At 39.0% G+C, this 26,593-nt stretch overlaps 3 protein-coding genes and 1 long non-coding RNA gene across 9 annotated transcripts; all 4 read right to left on the reverse strand.

Annotated features, from left to right (window-relative positions):
* Nucleotides 1-548: 548 nt before the first annotated feature.
* On the reverse strand, nt 549-10,238 carry LOC147563074 (paired amphipathic helix protein Sin3-like 4). 6 transcript variants are annotated; one of them, XM_086634369.1, is made up of 25 exons: nt 9,941-10,153; nt 9,701-9,737; nt 9,464-9,584; nt 8,846-9,007; nt 8,583-8,766; nt 8,404-8,502; nt 8,117-8,296; nt 7,774-8,029; nt 7,211-7,347; nt 6,858-6,936; nt 6,747-6,776; nt 6,240-6,514; nt 5,983-6,137; nt 5,630-5,757; nt 5,276-5,530; nt 3,977-4,522; nt 3,697-3,788; nt 2,801-3,427; nt 2,617-2,717; nt 2,392-2,530; nt 2,076-2,228; nt 1,815-1,978; nt 1,512-1,626; nt 956-1,129; nt 549-834 (listed from the first exon to the last, which is right to left on the reverse strand). In XM_086634369.1, exons 3-24 carry the CDS (start codon nt 9,535-9,537, stop codon nt 971-973), a joined length of 4,110 nt encoding a protein of 1,369 aa, XP_086490495.1. In that variant the 5' UTR covers nt 9,538-9,584; nt 9,701-9,737; nt 9,941-10,153; the 3' UTR covers nt 549-834; nt 956-970. The 6 variants fall into 6 exon arrangements, with proteins under 6 accessions (XP_086490495.1, XP_086490502.1, XP_086490510.1 ...); XM_086634376.1 differs by having other exon boundaries at nt 9,464-9,537; nt 9,941-10,127; XM_086634384.1 differs by having other exon boundaries at nt 9,464-9,575; nt 9,941-10,067.
* Nucleotides 10,239-12,424: 2,186 nt separating this feature from the next.
* LOC147563075 (uncharacterized) lies at nt 12,425-21,185 on the reverse strand. Its single transcript, XM_086654519.1, has 2 exons — nt 21,129-21,185; nt 12,425-13,195 (listed from the first exon to the last, which is right to left on the reverse strand). The coding sequence occupies exons 1-2, from the start codon at nt 21,183-21,185 to the stop codon at nt 12,425-12,427; spliced, it is 828 nt and encodes a 275-aa protein (XP_086510645.1).
* A 134-nt stretch (nt 21,186-21,319) lies between these two features.
* Nucleotides 21,320-24,671, reverse strand: LOC147563076 (uncharacterized). Its single transcript, XM_086654534.1, has 2 exons — nt 21,533-24,671; nt 21,320-21,390 (listed from the first exon to the last, which is right to left on the reverse strand). Exons 1-2 carry the CDS (start codon nt 24,669-24,671, stop codon nt 21,320-21,322), a joined length of 3,210 nt encoding a protein of 1,069 aa, XP_086510660.1.
* A 348-nt stretch (nt 24,672-25,019) lies between these two features.
* Nucleotides 25,020-25,744, reverse strand: LOC147563077 (uncharacterized). The gene is made up of 3 exons (XR_015223362.1): nt 25,699-25,744; nt 25,215-25,295; nt 25,020-25,115 (listed from the first exon to the last, which is right to left on the reverse strand). It is a non-coding gene; the product is annotated as an uncharacterized LOC147563077 (long non-coding RNA).
* Nucleotides 25,745-26,593: the final 849 nt, after the last annotated feature.

Here is a 26,593-nt window from a genome sequence, read left to right on the forward strand (position 1 = left end):
ATTTGAAGTTATCTTATATGGGCACCACCGACCATATATTATAAATCTCACACGACAATGGAAAATTTTAAATGCACTCACCGTTTAAAAAATCTAAGAACTTACCTGACATTCTGTATCTGAAGATATTAAAAAACTCAATTTTTCTCAATGTAGAAAAATGGATAGCCAGACTTATCTCTCCCATAACCGACCGAATTGTTTTGTTATTGATATTTTTTATACAAGACAAAGGAGATATTTGTGGGCGTTATAAAATAATCTGTGCATTTAAAAAATTTTGCAGAAGATTTTGCCAAAAAAGAGTCTGCTGGTCTCACCCTAGATTTGGATTTCAAGAAGAAACCCAAATGTGGGGTTTGAGAGAAATGCAGCATTGATGGTTGTGGCGGTGAAACGAAGAACATGAAGACGGAAATAGAAGAGAGGGTGTTTTGCGAAAGAAGAAAGACCAGGAGTCCGTCCACGACCATGGAACAATTTCTAACCCACGGAGAGTGCTCGAGAACTCTAGGTTGTTATATTGATAAAACTAATAGAAAAGAATATGGAGTTGAAAAATGAAATGATATAAAGTCTTATATGTGTTTACATTCATGTATTGCAAATACTATATTCACAAAATGGAACTCAATTACAACATTAAGGAAAAATGGATAAAATTAAAATAAATTAGAAACAACATTGCAGTTTCTTCAGTTGCCCGATCCAATTAGCCGATTAGATAAAGAAAACACAAGAAAGCAAGAGATCTGCCTTCTTTTAACGCTTTTTCGCTGTACTTGTTTTGTTCTCCTAGATCTCGAAGCTTCGCTTCCAGCTGATAGCAGAAACCTTTACTCAAGGAGAGAGAAGGAACCAAAGTAGATTTCAGAAAAATGGCTTGTCAATTCTCTAAACCAGATATGTAAAATCTCAAGAGAGCACACAAAATTGTCAGTGAAAGAAGAATTACCTTTGTCCGTTACTTTCATGAACCAGAAATGAGTTGGTGGAATCGCTGCACTCTCAGAGCATTACGACTCGATGATTTCGATTGTTCATTACATGAAGAGGTCTCTTCGGCCAAATGTCTCCTTTTCCTTCTCTTCCGGACGAAGAAATCTTCTGTGTCCAGAACGTACGTGACCTGCCATGAGCATAAGCATTTGACACAATTATGAGCCAAATTTTCGGTTTTATTACGTTACCCATTTTACCCAATAAATACCAAGAGATTACCCTTTTCAGGTTCGGCATTCTTTTTTCTTAATACTAGAATAGGAATTACTGGGAGCCAGAACATAGCATAATAATCACTTCAGGGTTGGGCTGTGAGATGGAAGCAGAACTAAACCAATAGAGATAGAATGCTAGTTTAACATTTGCATGTGGTATATCATTGGAACACACATACCTAACGGCCCGAACCACAACCGAATGTCTAAATTCCAATTTGACCTATTAAAGTACTAAAACCGACCAACTGACGCCCCAAACGGAAACTGTTAGACTGGTGGGTTTGTGCATACCTTGGATGAGTTGCAAGCTATCTTATACTCCAAACAGTTAACTACTAGAACCCCCTCCATGGACTTGCAGGTGGTAGAAAATTCATCATCCTCACATGCATATTTGTGTTTGTTTCTGCAACATTAAGAAGATAAGTTTTTTCGAGCAATCGAGTTAAAGTAGTAAATATTAAAACCGCCAACGATATCAGAGAAGTAAAGAATTTTGCCTACACAGAAGAAAGACACCAATATTAAAACCGCCAACAATATTAAAAACACCAACAATATTAAAACCACTGGCTCCAATTATCACACTTTTACCTTCGAAGAAAGACACCATCCGTCTCCTTCTTCTCAGGTACAACTGATAGGAAGTCATTGTACAAATAAGCAGCAAAATTTGGATCCATACAAACAGCAGTAGCTTCAGGCTTTTCATGGCCATGGTCCATCAATTGAATAAACAAACGAGTCGGCTTAGAAACCTAAACATTTTCAATTTCAATTGCATTAGTATTTCAATATATGAAGTGAATACTCTTTCAGATCAAAGAAAAAACAAAAAGGATTATGAAAACATACACATTCAAACCGGTAAATTTTCTCCTCGTGGAGAAGCACACGGGCATTTTCATAATACACCAAATCGAAAAATCTCTCTGCTCGTCTTGATTTTTCATATGCATGTAATTGAAGAAGTCTGTTGTCCATCTCATCGCTTGCAACTGTTTGAAGCTGTTAACATTATCATAAAAATGAGACCCCTTTCCATTTTTTGTTGAAAGCAACAAAAGGATGCACCCAAACTATCCAAATCCATTATTTGGGTTCTTTGGACAAACTAATTTCTTCCTATCCAATTTGAATTCTTCACCCACTAAAAGAATAATTAACTTACCTGCTTGACAAGTTTGTATATCAACTTGTCTAAAGTGAAGAGAACATATGATTGTGTTCCAATAACAGCTCGACAATCATCCTCAAACTTGATATTGTCGGCAGATCCATCAAGTAAACTGTACAAGGCACTCATGAATCTGCAGAGAGAGAGGACCATAAGTGAGTGTCAATCTATCTACAACCTTTTAACTTGTAGAGGACTGTAAAACTAAAATTAAACCACCTTTCATATGGGTTAGGTAGACCACTATCCTTTGAAGTTTTCCATTTCCTTTCTGCTGATAATGAATTTATCTTTGCCGATAGTATTCTCTCAAACAGTGTCTGCAAGAAGCCAAAAACGATGAGAGTGAAGAAAGACGCTAATACAAATAAAAATTCTATTAACATGCGAAAGATTGACTTACTTGATGAAGCCTAAAAAGCACATAGAAGGAATCATTTCCATAGAAAATTCGAGAATCTTTACTTTCCTTGTCATATAATGCCGGAAGTACGTGTTTTGTAAGAGGCTTTGCACTTACTAAAAAACGTTCAGAAAATGGCAATATCATGCCATCCCCTTCTACATCTGCCATCCCTTCTGCTTCCCCTTCACTTTCTGCCTTAGCATCATTTTCTGCATCTTCTTCTTCTTCATGATCTTCACGTGAGCATTCCTCACCATCACCAGACTCGCTTCTTGAACCTTCTTCACCAGCCCTTGAGGCATTTTCACTGTCCTCTGTTGACCTTTGTGCACTTTCTTCACCCTCGTCTTCAGCATCATTTTTTCCTTGTGCTTCCCTACCACGTACTTCTCCATTACTAGATTTATGCCTACTTGTTGCATTGCCCTTTGGATTAGGCGTTAAACTATTATCACCATCCTGATACACTGCAAAATTATCCTCCTCAAAATCTCCATTTGGTGATAGCTCGCCTTCTTCCCTTTCAACTTTGGAGTTTGCAACGGAATCCTCATGCAATCTGTGCTCTTTGCTGTCTCCTATGTACTCATTGACTGATGCAACTGGTCTTGAACTACCGCCGCCCTATATCAGAAAAAGGTAACGCACTAAGGCCATGCCCAATCACATTAATGCAAAGTCATCAGTCTGAGTACGATTCTATTAAATCCTGAACCCCAAAATCACACTGGAACACTTTCTCCACGACCGTGGTAATTCATGGAGGGTAAAGTTCAACACAGAAAGTTAATGTTTAGGCAAATAAATAAAAAGTGTAGTTTATGGTTCTATTTAAATAATTGGCTCCTTTAACTTGGGCAAAATAAAAAAGCAATTACGGCGTAAATTGATACCTCTTCAGTACGTAAAACTTCATTGTTAACCCTGGGCTCAAGCCCACCATCTTGAGTAGCATGACCAGGTTTGGAAGGTGTGTTGCGAAGGCCTAGCGAAGAAACAAAAGAGAAAGAAACTCAGTACAAGTATGACTTGAAATATTAAAATGCGAAGACAGTAAAAAGGATCAGTAATCCTTAAAACAACAAACCTGCGGAAACAGTAAAAAGGATCAGTAATCCTTAAAAAAACCTGCGGAAAGACTAGAAGATATTAAGTCCAGACTCAAATACAAACCTGATGTGCTTTCCGTGTTGTTCCTACTATGACTGTGTTCCAATCTATTTGCAACTGATGCATTCAAATTTGTTAGCTGTTCGTTAGGAGTAACTTGGCCATGAACTCCAGACACTTCTTCGCTCACAGGAATATCATGCGGAGAAGTGTCAGCCTGTTCAGGCTGGATATCTTCCTCTCCGTTTACAGGATGGTTTTGTTGCTTGGATTCTCCAATGTTCGCTAAACTGGTAGCGGGAACAGTATTGTTAGACTTCACAACGTCCTCAGTATCCTCCACACCTGATGGCCGTGATGGGATACCCATCATCGGTTCCAAGAAGGTAGTCCATATCCTCATTACTTTATCCAACTGTTCTGTAGAAGAGCAGACCTCCCCACATGAATATTTTATCAGCTGATATAAGTCTTCGTGAACATCTGGATCAGAGTACTCAAAGTCCAGATTGGGTATGATCGGTATTCTATTCCCAGCAGCAATTGCAAGAAGTACATCATCCTCCTTCAGCTTCTTCTCATTGATTTCTTTTATTTCAGCTAGCAAAGCTGTGCAGTCGAAAGGATAAGAAAGTTAGCCCTAACAACCAACACAATGAAAACGAAACCAAAATAAAATGAGCGATTAACATGCACTTAAACTATTTTGTTATTTGAGTGTAAAATAGAGGCCAACAAATTACAACCATGGTGAAAAGCAATTGCCTGCCAATAGAGCATATATGAGAGGCTAAAGGTAGAACCAAATTTTACAAAAACTAGATGATCATCTCAATGCATTGTGATGAAAAGGTGGAAAACCGTTAGCTCTTTAAAGCTAGAAACCCACAGCTAGGGCACTTAGATAGCTAGGGTCACTTCTTGTGCAGAGCCTTGTATCCTTCCGTAATTCTTTGATTCCTTAGTTTCTCACTAACTTGCTAGAAACCCGTTAGCTCTTCATATTATTCACAATCATTCAGTTTCACAGGAAGCAGATATCCCATTTTAGCACAGTAACTCATCTCTGAGAGTTGACATCTAGAGGCATAAAAAATGTGGACAAAAGTTTTACACTAACTTGCAATAAGAATTGAACAACGTAATCATCTCCCATTTGCTAGTTGTGTATTTAAGTGGTTACCAAGAACTGATAAACTCAGAAGTGCAATTCAGACAAACAGAAATCACATATTTTAGGTAGAGATATGCATGATTAGAAAATTTATATGTGGTTAGTATAAAAAATATAATAGGGTAAAGTGAAGCTAATCCAGAGGTTGCTATGAAGTGTAATATGCACGATAAGGAAACTTCTAGTACCTTTAGTACTCAAGCTTTTTGTGTCATGTTGCTTGAAGTAGAAGCTACGATGGTCCAAGGATTTGTGGTAGTTTTTGGCGTAAATTTCAGCCCAAACTTTGTTAAAGTCGGAACGGCACTTTGACCATTCCTCCTGCTTTTGCTTCAAACGAGTTGATATTACAGACAATGCAAGAGGGGCATTCTTCCGCAGTACATCCATCACATCCAACCCATGGTCTCCGTACAAACGTTCAATGCACCTTAGGTTTAAAGCTACAAGAAAGAAAGAAGTGTACACATTTGAGGTTGAATAGTCTTGTGTAAAATAATATTATAATTGCATTACTCCTTAATCAATTAACATAGACTAACCAGTGAAGTGATCCTCAATTCGTATTGGACTGTCTTGCTTGATCGTATTATCATTAATTTTCTTAAACAATTCTTCTACACGATTTGTGGTTGCATTTACGGACTCTAATAACATATCCAGTTCGAATCTGACATCATAAACATAATAATGTATTAAAAACTGGAAAACCAAACAGTGTCAGCTTCAGCAGTCAAAAGTTCCAATATCTACCAGAATATCCTAGTATAAACAAGCAAAATTCGGCTCTGGACATTGCAGACCAATAAAAATGAGAAGAGGGGGAAAAAGGAATAGAATTGTTCTGGATTTCAGACATTATACAACATTTCATTGCAAAAAAAAGAGCGTTTACCTGTCATCTTCACATTTAAACAGACTTTCTTCATATTGATTTTTGCGCATGTGTTTAAAAGAGTAATCTTCACTTCCTGAAGTTACTGATACCCAAGAGTCATTCAAAACTTGTGCTCCCAGTTCTGTCCTCTGGCTTGCTAAAGGTATTGGGTACTGCAAAGAGGAAGCACATGAGACAATATGAAGACACATTTAGCAAAAGAAAATGTTAAAAAGTTACAACCATCGAAAAGGCTAAGGTAGAGACGAGGTTACATTCTTTGGAAGAAGCCGATAACTTGGCGTACAGCGCTGACAATTGGAGAGGTCAAGCTCTGAAATTGGTTTCGCTAAATACTTTTCCCTGTTTAAAGTTGCAGCTTTGTGACCAGCTGATCCTCCATTCCTATCTATTCTTTCTCTTTCTCGATCCCTCTCTCTTTCATTATCACGACCTCTTTCCCTTTCTTCCCTTTCGCGGTCCCACTCTTTATCCCTGCTGTCTTCTGCTTTTAGTGGTCTAGGCAAACTTCCCTCATTCCACAAAGATTCTGCAGTTAATCAAAGGCTTCATGAGATGGAATGATGGAATAACACTTAAGCTGGATATCCCTGAGATCTAAGTACTCATTTAATAATGCTATAGGCTATGTGTTGGAGTTGAACTTGAAAGTTCTCATTTTAATCCATACTGATAAAGTGATAAGAAACGAATTGCAAGTGTTCAGTTAAGTAAGTCTCTCCATAACAGGATATGACAGGTAAATATATGTTAATACTTACTTTTACTCATAAAGCTGGTAAGGAAACCATCTGCAAAAAGGTTACAATCAGAAAACAGCAAAGAAGAAAAATCCACAACTACTTTAAAGCGTGAAGGTCTCCAAAACTCACCACCATTCTTCTCGCACTGTGCCATAAATTCGCTGAACCCATCCATAAGCTCCTTATTTTTCCCAATCAAATCGCTAATCTGGACAAGTAACAAGTTGTTAGTGGGGTTTTACAACGAGATGTAACCACAGTCTGAGAACCAGTTTTTGAGAAGTTATATATTCACTATACCGAAGAAATGAATTTTTTATAGTATAAGCAATAAAAAAATATCATTCTAAAAGTGCAGGAAATTTTTATATTTTATTAAATATTAATGACGGTGTACATGCAAACACAATTTGGGCAACAGTCAGGAGGCAGCACTAAACCTATCTTGGACAAACGAAGATAAATATTCAAAGGGGGCTTACAAAATTTTTTAGTTCAGCTTTTGAAATAATCTCTCTGTTATAGATATCAATGCATTTCAGCAACTCGTTGTAAACATCAGGATTTCGCAGCTTCTCCTTGACTTTCTCAAAATACATGTACTCTTGAGCATAGTCGCCTGTAATGAAAACGAAAGTTTGAAAAGAAAATCAAGTATATGAGAGTATGTCAGTGAAGAAGCAAGGGGACACGCAAAGAATTAAAGAAAGTAGGAGCTCCAGAGTATCTCTAACAGGAGCCTGATCTTCTGATTGTTTTTCAATATGGGTTCAGTACAAGATGCAAAATAACTAAGAACATAACTTGTAACTCTATAAGGTACTCCACAAACAAGTCAAGGAAAGCTACTCCAAAAGCAACATCATACTACTGAAAATATAGGCTAAGCCAATAATGCATGTACGCTTCGCCTTGAACCCCAATATATACAAAAATAAATGACAATCTTCATATGGGATTACAATGCATTCATATGGCATGATCCAATAACTAACTTCTAATTGGCATTTCGCGATAATCAAGAAGTTACCAAGACATTTCCCACCTCTATTTAATGGTTCAGCAGAGTCTTCACTCCTCCGACCAGATCTCCGTATGTGGGGGTACCGCTGCATTTTGCTGAAGTCCCTGTTGTCATGCTCTAAGCCCTTATCATGGTCACGGTCTCTCCTATCCCTCCTCTCTTTCTCCTTTTCAGCACGTTTCCTCTGCTCCTTGTCTAGTTTCATCATAGATTTATCATGGTCTGCATCAGGACGATCGACACTGGGATCACGTTCGAGGTGGGAAATAGTCCTCTCCTGACATAATGTATATAGAGAAAAAGTAAACATACTGCACCACAGTAATAAATCAAAAGACATGCGAACAGAGAGAGAGAGAGAGACCCTGTCTCCATGTGTTGTTGGCCTTAAAGTAGGAATGCCATAACTCCTCTCATCACGGCGCAGAGAAGACATATTTTTGCCTAATGGAGCGTGCTGTATAGAGGCTGTTGCAGAAGAATCCGGCAAGAAATGTGTGAACTCCTCGAGCAAGTCCGGATGGAGGTGAAAAAGAGATGCAACCTGCAAATGGCAGAAACTCAGACTGTTGAGAACGAAAATAGTTTCCATGACAGGATTGGACTCTCAAGACAGGCAAGATGTCAAAGATTTCCTTTTGAAACACTCACCTCTTGGTAGACCTCCGTAATAGATTTGTTTTCTTTCCGGTACATGTTCAAAATATCTAAGAATGATTTGTACACGTTATCATCATTCTGGAAGCGTGTCTGTAAGCACAAAAGACTAACTGAAATGCCTTTCAAGCAAAAACAACAATTTAAAACATCCAGACTGACAAGAAAATCACCTTTATTTTGTTTACAAAATGAATTGCTTCGTCAAACTCAACTGGCTTTTTTGGTGGGGGGTCATCCTCCAACGGAAGGGTTATCTCGTATCCTTTGGGCAAGAAGGTATTGAAACCCAAAATAAGGTCTCGATGGCCCTTAAATAAGTCTTTCACCCTTGATATAACACCCGTGGTGTCAATTCTGCAAATGAAAAAGAACTCATGAAAATGCCCACTAAAAACATAAACCAAACAAAATTAAGTCTGGGAAAGACCCCGACCTTTGAGCCTTAAAATCCTTCATGACTTCAAGGAACTCATCATACTTGCCCCTTTTATCTTGAAATATATCCTTTACGGCCTTGAGGTATGATAGAGCATCATTCGTAGTTAGTTTCTGGTCCCCTCCACCTCCTCCTCCGGGAGCTTGGGATTGCCCAGAGCTACATAATCAACAAATAACAAGAAGAATCATGGAATTCAGTCTTCAATTAAACTTTGCCCCAAATTTCAGTCTTCATGTGGTCTCCTTTTGTCTGGTGCATATAATTTAGGGTTTCGTTCGTTTCAATAAATTGAGGGCATCTTACAATAACAATTTCTCACCCAAAAAAATCACCTATAATTGCAGATTAGATTTCTAGGTCAAAAATCTGCTGCAGTATCAATCAAAACCTAAGTGATCAAATCTCTTTGTTCCGACAAATAAAAAGCAAATTAGAACAGAATCTATCAAAAATAGTGACAGAATAACTTCAACAAATTGTTCTCAGACTCATAAGTTTCAACCTAAACAACAAACCCCTAAACATGAAGTGAAAAAAAAAAAAAAAAAAACTTGTGATCTTGATTTTTCATATCATTTTCCTTATCCAAGTCCAGAGATAAAGAAAACTTACGCTTCACCCCGGGAAGAAATTAGTGGTCGTTTGAGTTGAGAACCCATATAAACTTCTTCTCTACTCCTTTTCATCTTCAAAAAAAAAACCTTCTCCTTGTCAATGAATCATTCTTCAATTTCTTCAAGTACAAAATGAACAAATTAAACTCAAAATGAGAAATTCATAATCATCGTCAGAGAAAATTGGCCTGAATTTAACCTAAAAACGATGAGAAAACAACAGATCTAACTATACCTGAGAAATAATTGAATTTCACATCAATATAGACCACCTATTAAAGTGAAAAAAACCTAATAAAAAATGATTCACAGACAAATAGTAGAAAAGATTACTTCTTAAAAAAGTAAAAAAAAAAATTGTGAACATTTTGTATTACTAAATAGAGATCGTTTAGTTTCAGAGGTAAATATCCTAAAGAGAATATGAGAAAGAAGTCGATCATTTAGAGAGAGAGGAAGAGTTTGTAAAACTCACTTGAAGATAATCAGATATAATTAGATGATGGCTTCTTCTTCTTCTCTTCTTCTAACAAAAGCTCACATTACAGAAGAAAAGAAAGATACAAGTTTACAAGTCCCTGTGAGAAGAAAAAAATGCCCAATTTTTAAGTTGGTTCCGGGTTATATTGGGGTTACCCGGGTGGTTCTAATTACCCACCCGTATTTAAACCATATCCCGTCCAAATCCTATTTGTCATGTGTTCGGACGGAATTTAGGGAGAGAGAACATTATCTTTAAATTCTTTTTGGACACATATGGTTGGGACAATGGCATATAGAGAGACATTTTCCTTTCGCTATAAACATAGAAAATTTTGTTACGAATATAGGTTAACTTTGTAAAAGGAAAGAGTTAATCTAGTTTGACCAAATTAGATTTATGATGGTGTTTATATTTGAAGATTTGAATTTTGAAGACAAGTCTTTTTTGTTTCGTTCATTTTTTTGTTTTCTCTCATATTCTCGCATCTCTTGGTGGAATTAAAGGTTACTCTTTTATTAATGACAAATAAAAGATGGAGGAGTCAATGGTTTTGTTACTAGTCAAGGTTTTCTTTATTGACAGTTAAATGAGAGATTTTCCTTCCTCCGAAGCTCCTTGGTCCTAGACAAAAGAATTGCGGTTAATACTAGCGAGAGACGAGAAAGTGAAAAGAGGTGTTGGTTAGCGATGGTGGTTCGTGACGGTGAAGAAGCTAAATAAATGAAACACATAATATGAGAAACAAAATAAGAAAAGTAATGGAGTGGAAATGAGTTATTTTTTGTTGAAAGGAGTGGAAATGAGGGTGGATCGGGTAATTTAAAGGGTTATTTCCCTAATGGCCATATGGAGGAGAGAGAGTGGCGGTGTTATAATGGAAGGGGACCATATAAATATTTCTCGTAAAGTAGAGGGTCAGGCGGGAAGCTGGTCACAAAGTTGGAGGCCATTAGGGATATAGCCCTAATTTAAAAGCTAAACGGACCCATCAGCCTCTTCCTAGGATCACTCACTGTCCAGTTGGACAAGGCTGACCCGGCTCGTTACTTGATCTACACGTGCATTTATCTTGAATCAGAGAACGATACAGACCATAAGGTAGATGTTTTGGTTTATATTTGCTTGGTTTATTCACTTTATTGGTTACTAGGGTTTACAAATTGGAGGCATTTTTCAAATCACCAGCCCAATACATCTCTGCAAGCGTCCTTCTCGGACTGACCAGTCCGACATCTCAAACCATTCAAGCTAGGTCTCAAATCCGAAGAAACCAAGAAGAAGAAACCCTTGCATCAAACCCTTCAAGTTAGGTCTTAGACCTTGCATTATTTTTTGATCAAAAGGACTATGTGAACTCTTCGTTTTTTTTTTTCTCTTCCTCTATCCCTAATCTTATCTCATAGCAAACCCTTCAAGCTAGTTCTCAGACCCTTGCATCAACCTCTTATCTAGGTCTCAGATCCATAAGCAAGTTTGGATCTCCAAAGCCCTGAATTTTTCTTGCAAGATCTTTGAAGGAAGAGAAAGAAGAAGAGTGAAGAGGATGTGCTCGGAGACCTTAAGAACAATTTTGGATCCGTAGGGGGGCGCCTACAGATGGAGGCCTCAAGAGCAATTTTGGGGCGCGTATAAAGACGCACCCTAATACACTTGATTTCAAGTAATGTCATCCATTAGAAACCGACAAATTTTCAACCACTTAATTTGTCACAAAAACTTACATTATTATATAGAACTAGGTTCCCACCGCGCCCTACGGGCGCGGTAGTTCCCTCTTGGCTAACGCCGTTGTGGTTCATTACGTCCCGATTTTACGAGTAAAGTGTTTTCGAGCATACTCCGAGTCTGCTTATACTGTGGGATCTATGATCACGCTGTTGACATCACGTTGGGTCGACCTTACCCGAGAAGTGTATGTACAATGATGCCCATTTTCACACATTTTGGTGTCATGTGTTTACTTGTCATCCGAAATCAGTACGTGATTTCATTCGAAATCAGTACATGATTTCGGATGACAGGTATTCGCGTGACCCCACATTGTGTGAAAATGGACATCATTGTACATACACTTCTCGGGTAAGGTCGACCCAACGTGATGTCAACAGCGTGATCATAGATCCCACAGTATAAGCAGACTCGGAGTATGCTCGAAAACACTTTACTCGTAAAATCGGGACGTAATGAACCACAACGGCGTTAGCCAAGAGGGAACTACCGCGCCCGTAGGGCGCGGTGGGAACCTAGTTTACTCGTAAAATCGGGCCGTAATGAACCACAACGGCGTTAGCCAAGAGGGATCTACCGCGCCCGTAGGGCGCGGTGGGAACCTAGTTATCATGTATTTCATGGTAAAAAAATTAAAATGAAATTAAAAGAGAAAACTAAAAATTGATCTATTAACCATAAAGATAATGATTTATTAATTCCGACTGAATGGAAAAAAAACTTAAATAATGTCTTAATGCTGAATCATCACAATAATACTTCTGGATATACGACATTTGTCGTAGTGAATGCATTTTCATCTTCCCGCAACAATATACTCAATTTAGTAGCAGATGTGCACCTCGATAAAGCAACATACAATTGTCCATGGCTAAATACTGGAGTGCGAAGATCAACCCCCACAAATTTTACTGATTGACCTTGAGATTTGTTTATTGTCATTGCATACGCTAGCTTCACAGGAAATTGACGCCTTGTGAACTGGACGGCCGAATCGGAGGACGTAGGTGATAGAGAAATCCTTGGAATAAATACCAAGTTTCCGGCTTTATCTCCATTCAAAATTCTACATTCAAGTACCCGAGACGCACATCTGATAACCATCAATCTCGTGCCATTACACATTCCGTCTTTTGGAGAAAGATTTCGTAACAACATAACAGGACAACCAACTTTCAATTCTAATTTGGACGGTGGAAATCCAGGTGGATTAAGAGAATTTAATAATTCAGAGGGATAGCGAGCAGCGTTAGTGTAATCGTTTGCTTCAGCTTCATCCATTTTGTCGGCAGCAAAATAAGTAACTGTTTCTCCAGGAAATATATTTAATGCCAAAATATTGATTTCACTAACATCGTCATTACGCGCGGAGAGAATGGTTCTTTCTGTCAAATATTCAGAAGAACTTGTTCCCACCACATGTAATCCTGGATAAGTCGAAGAAATCAAAGAATGCAAATTATTGCATCTGTTGATAGAAGACGGCAAGTTAACTCTTTCGGCTGTACTTGATCCAACCTTCGAAAAATATAAAAGATGATGAGTAAAAGGTGAAGGGGTTTCACCTAGTGTATCTCATACACCTAATTGTCTATTAGTGTTGGTAGCGGAATCTCAAACATCATATGTTTAACACTAATCCAGGATCTATACATGAACATACCAATGAACTAGATTGGAAAGAAGATTACCTCTTAATCGCTTTCCCACGAACTAAATTCCGATCAGTATTCGGAAGATAAGAGCTCCAAGTGTAGCTCCTCTACTTGAGACACCGAATAATGACTTGAACTCCCTCCTTTCAGTCAGCTAGGACCTTCTTGAAGGTTGAGATGAAGAACTCCTTCTTCTTGACTAGATACTTGAGAAAACTCCTTTTCTCTCTCTCTCTCTGAGATGTATATTCTGAAACTCTTTCAGACTTGGGAAATTTCTCTCTTGAAATTGCCTCCCTCTTTAGGTTGAATAATTAGATATATATAGAATTCCCTAGAAGAGGTATTAGACTCAAACTAGGATTCCATAAACCTAATTATTAGGCAACACCCAAAATACCCTCCATTGGGTCACTTAAGTGTGGCCGGCCAACATAGCCCTTTATGGGCTTCCTTGGCCGGCCCACTTAGGGCCTAGCCGGCCATCACATGGCCGGCCCTGTTGCCTTGGCCGGCCATCACATGGCCGGCTTCCCTAAAGCCACTCCGGGCCTCCCTTTTGGGCCCGGACATGTTTATCCCTTTCGGACTTCTCCGAATCTTTCTGGACTTACCAATAACGGATCCAATCCACTTATTTGCCATTTCCCATCTAGTCAATTCTCTCCGTTCAAATCATTATTCTGTTGTGTAACCCTTGTAGGATCCGGTCTATGTTAGCCGCGAATCAACTCTTGATTCGACGATCGTAGTTGGCTTCTAGCTAAGCATTACGACCCCTAATTGGACCGGACTAATGATCTTCCGAATAAGGTCATTAAGATCCTAATAGCCAAATTGCACGCATTGCATCCTTGGTCGAAGGACACTCCTTCGGAAGGATACCATTCCTTCAGACTTCAGGCACCATATCCTTCAGTCTCCCACTTGTACTTAGAACAAGTGCAATGCTCGATTCCCATGTTTTTTCGTATCTCATCTGATATGTCATATTTATCAGACTCTCTTGATCCCGAGAACAACTTCCAATCCAAACGATTAACTCTTAATCCGTTTGAGCACGGCCATGCATTTTTCAGTTGTTACTCATCAAGTGGCCCGGAGATACTTTATCCTGATTTTACTCAGGAAAACATAATCCATTCTTGTACTCCCACTCAATTTCATGTCTATCCTGTCTCCCCCAGTATGCCGCTTTTATAACCACTTTTTACGGATGGCGTTTGACGGTACCAAAGTTCGACATTCCTTCCATAAACTGAGTGAGTACTCATGTTTTGAGGAATCTCTCCAATTTGCTTGAATGAGAGTTATGACACCTTATAACTTCAACTCTTGAAGTACTCTCATCCGGCGGGTTTCCAGTGTATCATCAACTCTTGATATACACCCATGAAGTTGACCTTTGAATACTCCTATTCCCATAGCCCAAGAAACAGCGCTATCTTGTCAAACACTCATGCTAGTCTTCATAAGTCATTATTGTCCAACTAATGACCTGGACTAGGGATAGTAGGATGATGTGCTTCCATGTTCACTTAGTAGGGTTTCTTTCATTAGATCACGTATCTAATAAACCTACCTGGAACACTCCATCCTTTTGGACTGTCGTCTAAATTCTAAACCACAATTTAGATGACGAAATAAACCCAGTTTATTTCGGATAACAAGAGTTTGTAAAATTTGAGCACCCGCGTGAACTCCTTCACGTTCTCAATTTTACAAGTCTTTTTAGGATTCTCCTCCTGGATCCTAATTCCTTAGACCCGAGCATCTCATGATCGTTCTAAGGTGACAGTTTAGTTTTCCTTTTCACTTCGCTTTGTAATTATCTTGCTTTCGAACTCTTCGTAAGCCGTTACGATATTATCAGTTTTCTCCCACTGAAATTAGTACTTCCCAAGTTCTAATTTTACTTTCTTATCTAGTAGAGTTAAGCAACGACTCCCAGCATGGAAAACTCTTTCCCATCTGTTAGCCCTTCCTAAAAGATTCCTATCTTTATTTTCGGAAGATTACTTTTATGACTTTCTTCAATCTTCTGACTTGTATGGGCGACGACATCTTTTCGTACTCCAAGTACCTTCTAGATGTACGGGTAAACAACAATCATCTCATGATCGTTCTTATGTTTTCCTAACATAAGTGTCTCTCCTGTGTTTTTCACGGGAGTTGGGTAGAATTTCTCTCCCAGAGAACTTCTTATTCAGACCTCTCCAAAACTCCTTTTGAACGAGTCTTTATCATCTAAAGTCTATCTCCATAGACTTCTGACGCCCATGGTTAATTCACCCTCGTCTTCTTGTCCTTTCTTGTATGTCTCCCACATACAGGACTCCTGAAACAACTCTTGTTTCACTCCCACTTACCTTCTTGTCTCACAAGATTCAACCATTCTTACTCTTATCTCTTTGGATTTTCGATCCAATTTCAGAGTGGTTTCTGCTATAGTTCTTATGAATCTTCCCAAGATTCATTGGGGTTTTTGAGCAACCTTCTTAACTCCTTAAGAAGTTTCTAGGCGATCGTCTCTTGAATCATTCAAGTCGACATCCCTTGTCACGTAAGACGAGTAACTCTTACTCTCTTTCGTTTTAAGGCAAGTAACTCCTTACTTCCTCTTGTTGCTCTTTATCGAATCCCATTCGATTTTTCCTCCCACTTGTCTTCTTTAGAAGGACCCTCCTTTTAATGAAGACACCATCGAGAGCAACAATCTCATTGTGTTCCGATGTTTGGCGAGAAAACCCCGTTCTTCTTCTTGAAGAACATATGTCTAAAACTCTTTTAGACATTGGAATAATTGATAATTTTAGAACTCCTTCTAAAACGATATCCATATTCGAATGGACTCAATTATTCACTATAGCTTTTAGGTTTTTAGTGGTTTGGCAGATACATATTAGACTTTGTGTTTTGGAAGACTGATGACTATCGGACTCATGATCTCATCATGCTCTTTTAGTCATCCCGATCCACTTCTCGATTTTGGATTTGTTTCTAAAACTCCTCCACAATCAAGTTCTACGTCCATTCTAATCACACTAATCGCAGACTTTCATGTCCAACATTGTTTTCTACGATTAACTGAACTCTTGTACTCTTACAAGATTTAGAATGACTAAGTCGGATCGTTCGTTAAAATTCACTTAAAAGTTAGATAGGCTTCTTTAAGAACATCATAAAATATCTCATATTTTATTCACTCCCATAATCTCATTACAGAGTCAATGTTCTAAAAAGAAAAAGAAATACTAAAACTACTTTAAAGTATTGCCTATCGAGTCTATGATCCTTCTTGAGCTTTTCCAGCAACTCTTGCCTTTTTCAGCTTTCGACAGGTTCATCTCCTCTTCAATAAATACTCAGCTCCCTCTCGCTCCTGTCATTCATAATGATAAGAGTCTTTTAGGTATCGCATACCTTGAGGAATGTGTATTTAATTGAATAACTTTTAATAATTTTTACCTTGACCGGAACTCCCAGCTCCGTTGTTTTGTTCTTCCAAAAACCGCGGGCAATCTCTTAATCGAATATGAGATGTACTACCGCACACAAGACATCTCTTGTTAGGAAGGATGGTTCTGGGTCTTGGTGCTTTCTTGCCCATTCTCCTCCCAGACGGCTTCCTTCTCCTAACGTCTTCCGTTCCCGTATTTACTGTCTCCTGAATTCCTAGAATCTCTTCTAGAGTTTCAGGGGTGCTGAAACCACTTTCAGCAACTTCCAGAATCGCCAGTAGACTTTCGAAGGATACCCGTCCAAACTTATCTTCAAAGTTTGTAACCACATCCTTAAACCTTTCATCCAATGAATTCAGGATCATGTCAACCGCCAGTTCGACTGGCATAGGAGACCCCATCCATTCCATGTCTTTGAGGTGATCTATCATCTCCAAAACATGGTAACGAACGGGTTTCCCTTTCTCCAGTCGCATCCCCAGTAACACCATTCTGATTCTAAATCTTTCTATTCGACATTGTGTTCTAAACACATCTCTTAGATGTCGAATAATGGTGTATGCCTCCATTTCAATGAACATATCTATATATTTTCTTTCCATGGCCATTAGCATTAAACCGGTTACTGGCGCTGACTTCCTTCGAATGTCGTCTACTTGCTTACGTTCTTCATCAGAAGAAGTTTCTGAAAGCACGGGGATCGGAATGTCCAATATTTCTGCGCTTTTTCCTAGAACCTTTCTTAGGTTCCTCTCCCATTGAACGAAGTTGGTGTCGTTCAATTTCTCAAGTATGGTGTAGAGGTTGAAGATGGTTGTTGTCATAATTAAACTACACGTAAGAAATGCGAAAGTGATTAAACTTGTTATCCTGGCAATTTTCCTAATTTGCCTATATTATTCTACTTTTGTTGTCCCCTTAGAATAATATAATTCCAAGATCCCATTCCTGTGAAGCTAAGCGTACTTTGGCACTGCCCTTAACTCCACCCTCCTGGGTGAGTAACTCCTTACTGATCATATCTCATATGATTCTTGGTTAACGATTTAAACATTAAATCGTCCTTTAGCCTCGAAATCCAAAACCCTTTTGCTGATTCGTTTGAGAATAACCATTTAGACATGTAGACCTCTTCATAGATCTACCCGTATTGTCCCGAGGTAAAAGATGGCACCCTGCTTTGGCATGACCCACCATCGATGAACAAGGGCTCAACAGGTGTCTTAATCTGGGTAGGCTTTACTCAAAATTCTTTTTGGGACTTATTACGTAATTTATCAAGTTGCGTTACTGTGAACTCTTGCATAACCATTCATGATTTATTACGTAAAAGTTTATGTGGGTTTGCGTAATGATTTGTTAAATCTTAGTATTACCCCTTAAAAGATCCCATCTTTTAAGTTTATTTCTTGTTCGCCTATGGTTCGATTGGATTCATATCCAAGAACCTCTATTGACTACTCCCACTTGAACCATGATCTCATCATTCAGTTCGTCAATAGAATCTAAGACCCTATACTCTAAGTATTATTCGGGCACAACTCCTTGCGCTTAGAACAAGAAACGATAATCCTATCTAAAGGTATACTATTCTACGCAATCACATATATCCATACATACAAAAATATGACAATCATAATAAATAAAGTATGTATCCTAGATTCGTTTCTAGGTTTTGCTATCGCATAGCTATTCGTGGGAATTTGTGACATCTCTATGTCTAATGTTTCTAAAGTTTCGTATTCTCAATACTCAAACTAAAACATTACGTTTCTTCCTTAATTGTTTCCAAAATCAAAATAAGGAAAAACTCCGTTCGGGTACTCCTCTAACCCGGGTCTAAGTCGGAAAAAATAAATTATGCTCGGAACCGGGAGAAAAGTCTGAAAAAACTCCCTTTCAGATCATGCCCAAAAGGGCCTTTGAGTCTCACTCAAAAGATCTGAGTCAAACCTGGTCAAAGCCCCTTGACTGGTCTCTGGTCAACTCTTGACTCAGCCTGGTCAAGGTCCGGTCCTAGAGACAGCACCTTCCTGCCGTGCTATGTCTCTCGGGCAGACGCGTCCTAGCCCAGCTAGACGCTTCTGTCCTAGGACAGACCATAGACATCTCGGATGAGATGTCTAGGATGCGTCCTGGTCGCGTCCCAGACGCGTCCAGGCCATCGGGTCGCTGCATATGCCTCTCGGATGCTTAATCCGAGAGCTGTTGGAACTCCCAGACGCGTCCCCGACGTGTCTGGTCTCGGGACAGCACACGTGCTATCTCGAATTTTTTGGTCCGAGATGCACCCGTGCCCCACAGTCGCGTCCCAGACGCTTCTGTGCACAGACGGCTAGGCCATCCCATCTGGGATGCCTTCTGGACGCGTCCAGACGCGTCCCAGACGCTTCTGGATGCTCCGGTCGCATCCGAGTTGCGTCTGGAAGCTTCCAGTCGCATCCGAGATGCTTCTGGTTGCTCCAGACGCATCCTCGATGCATCCGGACGCCCGTCCAGTGTCTCGGTCCTAGACCGAGACTCTAAATAGGTTCCTCGAGCGCGTCCCAGACGCGTCAAGGATATCCGAGACGCTCCTGTCTCGGAATCCTATTCCGTCTCGGACTGGGATGTCCCAGACGCGTCCCACGCGCTGGGACGTCCGAGACCCGAGAGTCTCGGACTCCTAGTCCGTGTTGGACTGGGATTCCCAGACGCGTCCTAGACGCTCTGGGACGTCCGAGACCCGAGAGTCTCGGACTCCTAGTCCAGCTCGGACTAGGATTCCCGGTCCTTCACGGACTGGGATTTCCAGTCCGTGTCCCTGTCTGTCTCGGACTGTCTGTCCGAGACGTGCTGGTCCGGCCCGGACGCGTCCTGGACGCGTCCTGGCCGGTCCGGCCAGTAGGGTTTCCATGTTTTTTGGAAAATCCTGCCGTTCCAACTTCTTTTTCTTTTCTTTCTTTCTGTTCCAGCTGCTGTTAGGTACTGTTTTTGATCAAATCATCAACCAATCTTCATGGTTTTGATGATTTTTATCAAAATTCTAAAACCCTAACACTTGTTTATGAAAACTCTTTTCATAAAACCTTGTTTCTAGTGTTTCTAGGTCATGAATCTCATCCAAAACCCTAATTTGATCTCATCAAACTTATGTTTAAATCTCTATTCAAACATTAAAACACTAATATCTAGTTGTTCAAGTGTGAATCTAATTCATCTAGTCAAAGATAGTTCATGCAAACGGCTCGTGATGCCACTGAAGGGGTTTCACCTAGTGTATCTCATACACCTAATTGTCTATTAGTGTTGGTAGCGGAATCTCAAACATCATATGTTTAACACTAATCCAGGATCTATACATGAACATACCAATGAACTAGATTGGAAAGAAGATTACCTCTTAATCGCTTTCCCACGAACTAAATTCCGATCAGTATTCGGAAGATAAGAGCTCCAAGTGTAGCTCCTCTACTTGAGACACCGAATAATGACTTGAACTCCCTCCTTTCAGTCAGCTAGGACCTTCTTGAAGGTTGAGATGAAGAACTCCTTCTTCTTGACTAGATACTTGAGAAAACTCCTTTTCTCTCTCTCTCTCTGAGATGTATATTCTGAAACTCTTTCAGACTTGGGAAATTTCTCTCTTGAAATTGCCTCCCTCTTTAGGTTGAATAATTAGATATATATAGAATTCCCTAGAAGAGGTATTAGACTCAAACTAGGATTCCATAAACCTAATTATTAGGCAACACCCAAAATACCCTCCATTGGGTCACTTAAGTGTGGCCGGCCAACATAGCCCTTTATGGGCTTCCTTGGCCGGCCCACTTAGGGCCTAGCCGGCCATCACATGGCCGGCCCTGTTGCCTTGGCCGGCCATCACATGGCCGGCTTCCCTAAAGCCACTCCGGGCCTCCCTTTTGGGCCCGGACATGTTTATCCCTTTCGGACTTCTCCGAATCTTTCTGGACTTACCAATAACGGATCCAATCCACTTATTTGCCATTTCCCATCTAGTCAATTCTCTCCGTTCAAATCATTATTCTGTTGTGTAACCCTTGTAGGATCCGGTCTATGTTAGCCGCGAATCAACTCTTGATTCGACGATCGTAGTTGGCTTCTAGCTAAGCATTACGACCCCTAATTGGACCGGACTAATGATCTTCCGAATAAGGTCATTAAGATCCTAATAGCCAAATTGCACGCATTGCATCCTTGGTCGAAGGACACTCCTTCGGAAGGATACCATTCCTTCAGACTTCAGGCACCATATCCTTCAAAAGGATATATAGTTGAAAAAGAAAATGAAATTAAATATAATGCTTTATGTTACCGAAAGAAAATAAAAATCACCTCGAGTAAAAAATTTGAAAAATGGAGGTTTGCAGGTTCTTCGAGACATAACCGCATGTTTTGATCAAGAGTGAGGACATTAATAAAGTCCCAAATAGATGACCGCCTAAGCGACGCACCTACGATCTGCTCCCTAACTCCTTTTGGTATCACAGGTAAAATTTGTCTAAAATCTCCCCCCATGACGACTGTTATACCACCGAACGGTCTGGTATCATCACGAACATCTTGTAAGGTACGGTTGACTGCCTCAACGCAATATCTGTGTTGCATAGGAACTTCATCCCAAATAATTAGACATGTTTGTCTAAATAGATCTGCGTGTGGAGTCTGCTTAGCAATGTTGCATATTGAATCCTCATGAACATCCAAAGGGATACGAAAAGTGGAATGGGCAGTTCTACCTCCAACTAATAGTAAAGAAGCAATACCAGAAGAAGCTACTGTGATAACAATAAAACCCTTTACACGACAGCTAGCAGCAATCGTGTTGTACAAAAAGGTTTTACCTGTTCCTGCTCCACCATTCAAAAAAAATATCACACCTCTTTCTTCATTAACGGATTCAGTTACAGAGTGAAAAGCTGTTTTTTGTGCGTAATTTAGACGTTCAACATTAGAGTCAACATCTGAAATCTCAATAGCAATTTGAAGTTGTCTGTGCTCCCAAATAAACCTATTACCAACAATTTCAGTCCATATTCCAATCGGTTTTGGCATGGAGGGAAAGTCGTTTTGAAGGTTTTTTCCGCACTCTAGAAGTAGCTCATTGAGAAGAAACAATCCAAAATCAAGTATTTGTTCCTCAGTCGGATTAGGAATGTCACGCGTGGTACGAAGGTTATGTGCAAGATCATCACATATATTAAGTGCAAATCGTTCCCATAACAGGTGTGGGTTTAACGGACAACATTCAATGAGAATGACACAAAAAAGCCTCCTCAACTGGTAACCAGAATTCATAAACTTTGCCTCTTCTAAACATTGTATCCACTCGTCGTCATCTTCCAAAAGACCCCGTGCAACACATGCCAATTTAAAGGTATCATGTAACTTATCGTCTACTGTGCGTAAAGATTCAAACGATGTCGGACCTGATACAACTGTGAGTAGCAACCTCAAGTAAAATCTCTCGCCTGCATTTGGACTTACAAAATACATTCTGCCAATGGCAGCACCTCTTTGCCTAGGTTTGCAAATTTTATGACTTTTGTCCCAAACGAAATGTTCTGGGAACTCTTGATAAGTATAGGCTCTTGCACTCTGAAATTCTCTACAACACAAAAAGTATCCCATCAACGTTGACCTTTGTAATTCAGCTCTTTGTTGAACTACTTCAGGTAAATCTGTAGGATTGAACAATACATTATGCATACCAGGTAGATGTACTGCCAATCTCACAACAGAAGGGTATTCTTCATGCAACGAATGACCGAAGAGTCTCCAAGCAGCTTCAGGCGGAGCAATGTACCGTGAATCAAGATACTGTTTAATCTCATCTGTCCCCCCAATAACATAGGTCGCGCGATCACCTCCCTTATAGATATATTTGTTAATATATTTCACACATCTGACGCTTGCACACACTTCAACATTTATGTGACAATCAAATATTCTAGAGAGATATGGATTATACGGAACCACATTTAGGTTGTTGACCTTACGACCACGGATAGTAAAAACACGTCCATCATTACGACGACGATAGAGTGGATAACCGTCCTCACCTAGAACTGTAGAATCCACAAATTTTCTAGGATATCTTTTTGTACACTTACCTTTGTTCATACATGGTGCATTTGGTCTTTCTTTTCCGCACGGACCGTGGACCATACAATTTTTAACAGTATTGAATAAAAAGGGATCTTCCTCTTCATCTGGAAATTCCGCACAAACAACTCTGTCGACTTGGTCTGCATCCCGAATCTTGTCATTTTTTGCGAGGAATATAAGGGCATGCATATGTGGTAAACCACGTTTCTGAAATTCAATCGTGTAGACATGAGCAACAACTTCACCAAAAACATTATTTTCTTTTATCACTTTCATCAGGTGTTTTCTTTTTAACTCAAACACACGTGCCACCAAGTCTGGACGATCTAGTGCCGTTTGATGTGGTAGTAAAGCACTCGTTATTTCAGGCCATTTTGGATTTGCAGTCATCGTGAGAAAAATATCTGGGTGATGGTTGAATCGAGTAATAGCCATGGAATCTTGATAAATTTCGAACATATTTCTTGCTCCACCTGTAAATGAAGATGGTAAAATAAGTTTTTTACCAATTTGATCCGGAGGCACCCCATCTTCCGCTACATCAGTAAGTCCAGAGTAAAGCTCACAACGAAGCACATCCTGTCTGCGTCTGATAAACATCAATCGATTTTGTTCTGTTGAAGCCCAAGCATCTACTAAAAACTCTTGAAATAATTTTCCTCCTCTTAAAATATTAGAATATTCTGAAGGCCTTTGAAAAAGTCTATAACTGAAATACTCCATTTGAGTTACTCGTGACTTACCTTGGCGATCATTTTGAACATCCCACTGCTTAATATCAGGTTCCCATCCAAGCTCGCCATATGGAAAAAATAAGACATAATGGAGTGGTAAATAAGCTGGATGACATTCTGATATCCGCATCAGTTCTCTATTCCCCCTTAAGTGTAAAACAATATCTCTTACCGTAGGCTTTTCAGTTTCATCTCCAGGCAATATAACAGCAATCTCATCCGAGGTTGGTAGATTATAACGTCTTCTATCAGTCGCCGAGTTATAATGTAGATAAGCAGGTACATTTTGGTCAGGCGAAACATTCACCTGATTTAGTATAGAATAAGCTTGACGATATTTGGGATAAAACACATTAAACTCTAATAATGTATCCTGAATTATCTTGAGGACGTCCACATTAAGGTCTTCATTTCTTGCTGAACGAATGTTCAATGCATCAGATGCATCATCGTAAATATATAGTTGAGCATATGAACCTTCTGTGCCACGATCTGGCAAGAGAGACCCTGTTCTATGACGCAATTCTCCATGTATCGTAAAAGAATTTGGACCACCTGACGCTAAAATTCTCGGCTGCAATGAGCATCCAAGGCTCGTAAACGCGTTCGCCGCATTGTAACGTCGTATATTTGACCGGAATGAGGATGAAAGATGATCATTTCCTTCATATAATCTTTTTAAAGCTATAGGTGGCTCCAAGAGTTTCGGAAGACGTATTTTACCTTGCAAGCAACATGTTCCAAATTTTGGTCTACCAATAGACGACCTCACCAATTTTTCGTCAATCCAATGTAGAGCCTGACAATGAGGACAAACTACGTCCATAGCACCGAGAAAATGACGTTCATTCGAGGGTTGGGAGTTGTTTGGGGTAACAGTTGATATTGAATTGTCATCACTATTTGGACTTGAATTTAATTCAGGGACGACCGATGATACTTCATTAATTCCATTCCCATGTTCTGAGTTTTGAAGATTATGGACAGTCGGGACCTCTTCAGGAATATCATTATGAACATGAGAATCTGTTACCATCTATAAGACAGAAGCAAAAGTTAATAATTACATGTTATAAACGTGCATGCCATAAATTGTGATAATTCTAAATTACAGATTGATATATGTATTTTCAATTTTAAGTCAACACCTCTTCAAAAGTTTCGTTGTTGACATGAACTCGGGAAGTTATTACAGATGTTTCGTTTGGTTCACGAATTGTCAAGGATGAACGGTTTCTGCTTTGTAAGATTTCTCTTTCACGTCGTCTTCGTTGGGATAATGTACGTGGTGATAACGGTATATCCTACCAAAATGAACTCACATCAGAATAAATAAAGTAAAAGAGAATAAATTAAATCTATTATAATTAATGCTTACATCAAAATCTGTTGCTTTTCTTTTTCCTTTCTCTTCTCGTGTAAATCTTCTAATTCCTTGGGGAACTTGACCAGACGTAGTACAAACAGATAAATTGGATAACTGGCAACAATCAAATTGAATCAGTTAAACCAATAGTTGAAATATCAATAGCTAGAGAGTGAGGGAGAAAGACTGAGAGAGACTGATGTTTATACTCACATTTGCACGTGTTTCATTTCTTTCAGTTGGTGGACTCTGTTGTTCAGGATTGGAAGTCATTCACTTGAGATTTTATTACACCTAAAATAACCATACAGTAACTCTGGTTAATTTAAAATCGATAACGACCAAGAATCCTAAAAACTAAGTAACCTATGATTTCACTATGCTAAAAAATAGACTTCAAATAGATTATTTTCGAATTATTCAGTGTTTCATCCATTTGAGTTTGTCTATAATGTAGGAATTATATGATTATATGATGTAAATATTTAAAGAATAACATTATTCTTATAGTTATTTTTATAGACAGTAAAATTCTCAAAATAAACCAGCTTTCATTGCGACAATAACATTCTTCTTCACATTAACTCCTAGTCAGAGAGACAAAAACATTTCTTAAAACTTTTTTTCAGCAAGGTAATGAAAGATAGATCACCAAAAAAAGCCTATAAGCACATAGAGAAGGAGAAAATATGCATACCTCGAGCTGGAACAAATCGAACTACTGCTTCGTTTGACTCTAAAGTTTGGGAACGAATCGAATTAATGGTGTTTGCCGTCTTTCTATCAACAGGAATTCAGAAGTTCCAAACTTCAGTGAAACATTTCGTACTGCAACTTTAAACAAACAATACAAAACCAAACGGTAAGAAGTGAAATCACCCTTTGTCTCATTTTCCCTTTCTATACCCCATCTAGACGTAATAAATCACTAAAACTTCACTTAGTTTACTTTATCTACAAAAGCAAGTAAATTCAGTTTGTAGCTGTTACTTCTTTGTTTTCTTGTCATTTCAATTTGACTAAGTTTAAATACTATGTCGAGGTAGGTATCAGATAACAATGACATTGTAGTGACTACCCAAGAGGCCAAGAAGATATGGCTGTACTCAAAAGAGAGCACTAATATACCACCATTAACATTAACATATACCATTAAACAATAACATATACCATTAAACAATTAACCAAAAAGATACAGAAAAGTTAAACATAAACCAAATTTGAATTCTTACCGAAACAGAAATTAACCGACTTATAAGCAACGAAAAAACCGAACTCCTAAGCAAGAGAAAATAGAACTGGACAAAGAGAAAAAAAAACAGAAATCAGCATCATTAACATATACCATTAAACAATTAACCAAAGAGATACAGAAAAGTTAAACATAAACCAAATTTGAATTCTTACCGAAAGAGAAATCAGCCAACTTCTAAGCAACGGAAAAAGTCGAACTCCTAAGGAAGAGAAAATAGAATTGGACGAAGAGAAAAAAAAAAACAGAATTCAACAACATTAACATATACTATTAAACAATTAACATATACCCATTAAACAATTAACAAAAAAGATACAGAAAAGTTAAATATAAACCA

The sequence above is a fragment of the Eschscholzia californica genome, unplaced genomic scaffold (assembly GCF_041429995.1).
Source record: "Eschscholzia californica isolate CP2 unplaced genomic scaffold, dmEscCali1.0.p SCAF_1, whole genome shotgun sequence".
NCBI classification, from domain to species: domain Eukaryota; kingdom Viridiplantae; phylum Streptophyta; class Magnoliopsida; order Ranunculales; family Papaveraceae; genus Eschscholzia; species Eschscholzia californica.